The sequence below is a fragment of the Papaver somniferum genome, chromosome 5 (assembly GCF_003573695.1).
Source record: "Papaver somniferum cultivar HN1 chromosome 5, ASM357369v1, whole genome shotgun sequence".
Classification (NCBI taxonomy): Eukaryota; Viridiplantae; Streptophyta; class Magnoliopsida; order Ranunculales; family Papaveraceae; genus Papaver; species Papaver somniferum.
The window spans coordinates 82982298-82989602 of record NC_039362.1 but is presented as its reverse complement, the minus strand read 5'-3'; the positions used below and the strand labels follow the sequence as shown (position 1 = coordinate 82989602).

The 7305-nt window shown below is 36.7% G+C and overlaps 1 protein-coding gene across 1 annotated transcript; it reads left to right on the top strand.

Moving 5' to 3' along the window:
• Positions 1–425: 425 nt before the first annotated feature.
• On the top strand, positions 426–4869 carry LOC113282042 (myosin-binding protein 2-like). Its single transcript, XM_026530970.1, has 6 exons — positions 426–1696; positions 1786–1956; positions 2078–2296; positions 2416–2571; positions 2689–4154; positions 4255–4869. Exons 1-5 carry the CDS (start codon positions 769–771, stop codon positions 4128–4130), a joined length of 2916 nt encoding a protein of 971 aa, XP_026386755.1. The 5' UTR covers positions 426–768; the 3' UTR covers positions 4131–4154; positions 4255–4869.
• Positions 4870–7305: the final 2436 nt, after the last annotated feature.

Below are 7305 nucleotides of genomic sequence, written 5' to 3'. Positions count from 1 at the left end.
TAGGTAACCATTGTACTGTATAATCAAAATAAATAAATACACAGGGAGTACTAGACTTACAAACTTATCTAATATTGAGCATCACATGAATGTGATCCCATGGTGATCTTATATAGCTTCTAATGATACCAACCTGAATCTTCAATCTTACAAAGCTAAGATTTCATTAACATGATTAATCCATGTGGATCTCAACCTTAAATAAAATCCAGAATGCAATGTCATGGACTCATGGAATGTTTCATCCTGATATTTGTGTCAACAAACAAGACTTTAATTCATCACTAGAATGTAGTACAATATTTTCATTCAAAAATAAAAACAGTTGAAAATTTAGATTTCTCTTTTAACCAGCCAACCAATCAAAAAAGGTAAAGTGGGCAGAAAAATAATAAAAGAGTACATAATTTTATTTATTTTTCATTTTGATTCTTTCTCATCATCTTTATTATTCAATTCAACAAGCAACACAAACACTTACTACAGCAAGAAGTACTCCTAAGCTGATTCCCTTTTTTGTCAAACCCTCTCCTCCCAAATTTCTCAACTTGAGAAATTTTCATTTGTTTTTTCTTTGAGTCTTCTTTGGCTGTTTCTTCACACACCCAGATCATCAAATAATACCCAATATATCTCCTGCTGCCAGTAAATCTTCTTCTCTACATACTTTTCTCTGTTTTTGCTCTGTTTCTATATTTTTCCCTGTTTTTTTTGCTCTGTTTCTTTCTTCTTCTGTCTATTGTAAATAAGAAGGAAGGGGAAGAAGCTATGGCAGGAAATAAGTTTGCAACTATGTTGCATAGAAACACACATAAAATAACTTTAATCCTTGTGTATGCCATTCTTGAATGGATTCTGATATACCTTCTTTTACTAAACTCTTCGTTTTCCTATCTGATTATGAAATTTGCAAATTATTTTGGTTTGAAACCACCTTGTTTGTTTTGTTCAAGAATTGATCATGTACTTGACTCCAAAAAAAAATCATACACGGATCTTATTTGTGAGAATCATTGTAATGAGATTTCAAGCTTGAGTTATTGTTCTAAGCATAGAAAATTGACAACGGATCGTTGTTGCGAAGACGAAGAAGACGATGATTTCGACATCAAAGATGAGAGAAACAGAGTACTTGATGAAGATGAACATAATCAGATTCTCTGTGATGATGTCAATGAACAACTTAAGAAAATTGAAGACTTTATTACAGAAAGGGATTTAGATTTCTGTGTTGAAGGTATGGATTTAGTTCTTCAGCCATGTTCTACTCCTAAAGTTTCTGAATTGCAAGATTCATCTCCTGATATGATCAATTTGAAATCAGAAGATGGTTTTGATTTTGGTACGGATAGATTCATTCCTGTTGAGTTAATTGATTCTACTACTCTGAAGACTCAAGAATCCAGAGAAAATGAGAATGTAAAAGAGAGGGATTGGGAAGGGATTTTGAGTACTGAATTAGGAAATGAAAAGGCTGAAGAAAAAGCTGAAGAAATGGGGATTCTTTTGGTGGAGAAAATGGCACAAATTATAGCAATGGTTGAATCCATGGATATGAGTAAGGATCTTAATCTTGATTCAGTGGAGGAATCTGATGTGAATTGTGTTAGTCAAGGAACAAAATCTTTGTATGGTGAGGAGGGTAATGATGTTGAATTGGTAATGGTAGCATTGGATGATTCAGCTCAACACTCAGGTAAGTTATCAGTCCAAATACCACTGTATGTTTTTCCAGCTGGTTTTATCAGGACTAGTTTAAATTCATATTCTCATTTTGATTAGCAGAAGCCAAGGAGGAAACCGAATCGGAGAGCTTAACAGAGAATGAAATGTCCGATGAGGAATCGTCGGATAACCATACTCAACTCGACTCTGAACAAATTGTATCATTGCCATGTTCTATTCCGGCAGATGCGTTCACAGCTATGAGTGACCAGCAAGCTGATAAACATTCAGGTAACTATGACGGTTAGTTTCCGGTCATGCATTACTTTTTTTCTTTTTAGAGTCCTTGTGTAAGTCTTTGTTACTAGTGTTTGCCAAATGAAGTAATTTGGATTCTCATTCTGATATGCAGAAGAACCTAAAGATATTGACTCGAAAATGTCTACCAATGAAACTAAAATCATGAACTTGATAGAGGAAGAACTGCCTACCCAATTGAACAACCATACTGAAGATGAAGAAACAATCTCAGCACAGCCTTGTGCACAAGCTCTGACGAATGAGTGTTATGGGAAGGATACTGATTCAGATACTTTGGTAGCTAAGAAAGACCAAGCTAGTGAACATTTAGGTAAGATTTCTGTCTACAATTCTAATGGATGTTTTATTTAAGTTAATTTGGGTACATTTGCAAGTGCTCAGCCTATGAGGTACGAAGTAATTAACCAGAGTTCTTAATTCTATATACAGTACTTAAAGACGATGATGATACAAAATCCATGAGCTTAATAGAGAAAGAGATGACTGTTCCAGTAAACAACCAAGCTGAGGAGCAAATTTCGTCATTGCCATGCTCAGAAGAAAATCATTTGGACACAGATGCGTTCATGGCGGAGAATGACCAAGGTAAGTCTTTTTCTATCCATTTAGTGCCTTGCCTCAGAAGTGCCAAAATTTACCTGCTGATCCATAATGTGAAGTTTATGAGATGTGCACCATCTAATGTCAGACTACATGTATTAGGTTCCGAGCACACCGAGGAAGTGAATGATATCGAAGAAAGAAGCGGTTTAGTTGAGAGAATTGAACAACCAATAACTACTACCCGTCAACTATCTATAGCAACTTCGGAATGCGACGAAGTTGACGAGGAAAAGGGGCCTGAAACGCCAACTTTTGTGAACGGTCTTCACAATTTACACATGAAATTCTTCGATATGGAGAAAAAGGAATCAGGAACTGAGGCATCTACAGATGGAAGTGTAATTGTTGAGTCAGAAAATGGTGGTGATGGGAATATGACAATCGAAAAGTTGAAATCAGCATTGAAAGCAGAACATAAAGCTCTAACCGCATTATATGCAGAACTAGAAGAAGAGAGAAGTGCATCTGCAATAGCTGCTAACCAGACCATGGCAATGATAACAAGGCTCCAAGAAGAGAAATCTGCAATGCAGATGGAAGCATTACAGTACCAGAGGATGATGGACGAACAATCCGAGTATGATCAAGAAGCTTTGCAGCTATTAAACGAGCTTATGGTGAAGAGAGAAAGAGAGAAGCAAGAAATGGAGAAGGAATTGGAAATATACAGAAAGAAGGTTCTTCTCTATGAGAATGAGAAGAAGATGATGAGAAGGAAGAGCAATAGTGGAAGAAGTGGAACCTCTTCTGCTTCTGGAAATGCTACGGATAGCGAAGAGCTGTCTGTGGATCTTAATCAAGAAAACACCGATGAATTCAACTTTTATGCCCATCAAGATAGTCATACTAATAGAGTACTAAATTTGGACGAGGCGGCGTTAGAAAGCTCAAAGCAATTGAGCACTCTTGACGAGTCATTGGCAGATTTTGAAGAAGAAAGGCAATCTATTCTGGAACAGCTCAAGGCATTAGAGGAGAAGCTTTTCACATTGGAAGACGATGAACATGAAGAGGGGGAGCAGTTATTTGAGGATACAAAAGCGAACGAGCATTTATCAGAAGCGAATGGAACGGAATCTAACAAGAATCATGATGAATCTCATGAAGAAGAGATCGTCAACGGTCACTTGAATGATTATAAGAAACACTATGGGGAGAAAACACATGGTGGTGCCAAGGCAAGGAAGCTCCTTCCTCTATTCGATGAGGCCATTGATGTCGAAAATGAGGATGAATTTACAAACGACGAGCATGAAGCGGGGTCCTATGCTGTTTTCTCACCAAACTCTTCTATGTCAAAGTTTACTTCGGATGAGAAGAAACTTGCTCTGGTAGAGGAAGTTGATCATGTTTATGAGAGGTTGCATGCTCTAGAAGCCGACAGAGAGTTCTTGAAACATTGTTTAACTTCTTTAAAGAAAGGAGGCAAAGGTATGGATCTTCTCCAGGAGATATTACAACATCTCCGCGATCTAAGGAATGTCGATCTTCATGTACGCAATATGAGTGATGCTTCATTGAACCAAAGCTTCTCGCACTAGTAACTACAACAACAACAAAAAAAGGTAATTAACCACCAACTTCTCCAGTTTCTTTCTAACACAACATTGTTCATCAAGCCTTCAAACTTTAAAATTTCTCATTCATTTTTTGGTTTTTAAACAGGTTGGGATGTCTATGTTAGCGGAAGTCGCGGTAATGCAGTCCATTATGATCATCTGAAATGGCTCATTGTATCAGAAGTTCCCTTGAAGGAGAGGGAGTGCTGTCAAGGGCAGGCAAGGTTGATAAAAATTGGTACACATGAAAACAAGAATCTTAAGTTTTGTATTTGTATTGGAGGTTTGGTGTCAAAAGTAAGTAATACCCATGTTTTTGTGGGTTGTAATGTGCCCATCTAAAAAAGCCTTTGTCGGGTAAAAAGAAGTGGGTCATAATGAGTAGATTTGTTATTAGTAGAGTGTGTGTGATAATTGTGTTTTGTTCAAGTCATTAGATCAGACCTACCTGTCTTTGTGAGTGAGAAAAATCCATGGTTTTGCAAAGCTGGAAAGATGAAAACAAGATTCCAGTGCCAGGATATACAAGCATTAGTTTTAGTGTCATAGGGGAATTAAGTAGGAAATCTAGTACTACTGTTTTTTTCTTTCTTTCATTTTTTATTTTTTGGGGAGGGAAAAAGGAAAGAGTAAAAGTAACTCGATCCTTTTCTTGCTTTTGGATCAACACTTTTGTATCTAATTTGTATCTGCTTATATAAGTGAGATTTTTGAATCTGAACTCTTTGACTATCAAAATAGTTAATGTGGTGATGCATACAACAATGATGTAATGGGATGTGACTGATAAGGAATTTTTTTTTTATGTTGGATGATATAATACATTTTATTTTTGGGGATGCTAATTTATTCTCATCTTCCAGGGTAGCTAAGTAAAGGGATATCTTAAAAGTCCTTATATGGAGCTAAGGATTTAGCCCAACACCACTGGTCCAGATAATCATGAGTTATTTTTATTTTATTTTTGAAATGTAAGGATATATATTAAGAAAAAAAAAGAATATGTATAAAATATATATAGTGATCAGGAGATCACGGACCAAAGGAAACTAAAATTACATAGACATGATATCCTCCCAATGACTAAGAATCTGATTAACAATATAGTTCTTAAAAACGTTAGTGTTTGAACTCCACAAAGTGATATTCAACTTCAGTGCCTGCACCAACTCATATTTAAATTTTAATCTACCACCATGAACTCTCATGTTCCTCTTATTCCAAAGTTCCCAACAAATAGCAGAAGGCATCAGGTGCCAAACTTGTTGCATCCTGGCTGAACTACTTCTCAACCTCCACCCCATCATCATCTCCTTAAAATCAAATGGCATAACCCACTGTACTTGTAAAGTAGATATAAAGACGTCTCATATGTATATCGCCCAGCTGCAATGTGTAAATAAATGCTCAATAGTCTCTACTGAACTATTGCAGAACAAACGCAAGTAAGAATGGATCACTACATCTCTGTGTTGCAGCATAGCCTTAATGGGAATATAATCATCCAGAAAATCCCAAAATAAGAATAAAACTTTTGGTGGAGCTGACTTGCTGGACAGGATATTGGAGCACTCCCAATTTGGAACAACATCTGTCAGCTTTTTATAAATGTTCTTAGTTGTAAAGTCCCCTTCCAAAACATCGTCTTCACCTTGAACAAGTTGCACGTTCCTTAAGTCATATTTGATCTCCAAAAGATTGGTCCTTTCAGCTGGATCTAGCTCTCTAGAAAAACTGAAAAATCAATCATTATTCTTCATCATCGCCACTGAATCAAAATTTTGTCTGCTTATCTTATAGAGCCTTGAATACTTCTCCTTAAAAGATTTTTTTTCTCCAACCACAAGTCGTGCCAAAACCTAATTGAACTTCCTTCTTTCACATGGATGTTCACAGTTTCAAAAAAATCCGCATTAACTTTCAGAATATCAAACCATATACTTCTGCCAACCGATTCTTTAACCTGTATTGGAAAAATAAAGTTCTCCTCTGCCTTAGATTTATCACACATAATACGCCTCCACAAAGTTGTCTTTTCCTTACAATACCTTTCATGCCATTTACCCAATAAAGACCTGTTAACAAGCCTTAAACTCCTAATGCCCAGTCCACCTTTCTTTTCTAATTTGCTAATCTTCTTCCAAGAGACCCAACTCATCTTCTTATGCTTCTCATCTTCCCCCCATAAGAACTTCCTCATAATTGTATTCAATCTCCTCTCCGCTGAAGCAGGCATATAATGCAAAGACATAAAATAAGTGGCCAAACTTTCCAGTGAACTTCTTATCAGCACGATCCTACCAGCTTTGTTTAAGTACTTTCTCTTCCAAGGTGCTAGTTTCTTCTGCATCCTTTGAATAATGATCTCCCATATGACTGCAGACCTCCTACCAGCTCCAATTGGCATTCCTAAATAAGTGACTGGTAAACACTCAATCTTACATCCTAGCTCACAAGACAACTCCTGAATCATGTCATCAGCTCCAATACTGGTCATAGAGCTTTTATTCAAATTAAATTTTAAACCAGTTAGCACTTCAAACATGCAGAGAATTACAAGCAGTCTTCTTAGATCTATTTTAGAAGCATTGAGCAGTATGATTGTTTCATCAGCAAATTGCAGATGTGAAATAACTGTCATATTCTCCACCACCTGAAATCCACCTATTCTTCCTTGAGCCACAACTTGATTTAACAAAATAAAGGGTACTTCTACCACCAGAAGAAAAAGAAGGGGTGACAGAGGGTCACCCTGTCCAATTCCTTTTGAAGGATTTACCCTAGGCAAAGGGGAACCGATCCTATGTACATGTGCAACACATATAAGTTAGATACCATATATATGTGGGGAGCCGATCCTAGTACCTAGTCAAACGAATTTTGGGAAGCTAGTGTGACTATGCACAATACTCACATGGAGGTAGAACCGAAACTTGTTTTGGTAGAACCGTTAAACCCATGATTTGTGATTGAGTGTTCTTGATCAATCACATAGCTCTTGAAAGTCAGATGAACCAATTTTAAACTTGTTTGGAAGCGTGGTAAATCGGTTTCAAGTGTGTAAGTATGAAAGAGGACTTACAAAGTAAGGATGTCGACACACTTTGAACGCGTGCATTAATGTTTATTTTTTATTGTTCAAAGATACTCCTTAACA

Bases quoted from the DNA above. Each gene is read 5' to 3' on its own strand.
- LOC113282042 (XM_026530970.1), top strand. From the start codon at position 769: ATGGCAGGAAATAAGTTTGCAACTATGTTGCATAGAAACACACATAAA. The intron at 1,697-1,785 runs GTAAGTTATCAG...TTTGATTAGCAG, and splicing joins TGATTCAGCTCAACACTCAG to AAGCCAAGGAGGAAACCGAA. The intron at 2,572-2,688 runs GTAAGTCTTTTT...TACATGTATTAG, and splicing joins CATGGCGGAGAATGACCAAG to GTTCCGAGCACACCGAGGAA.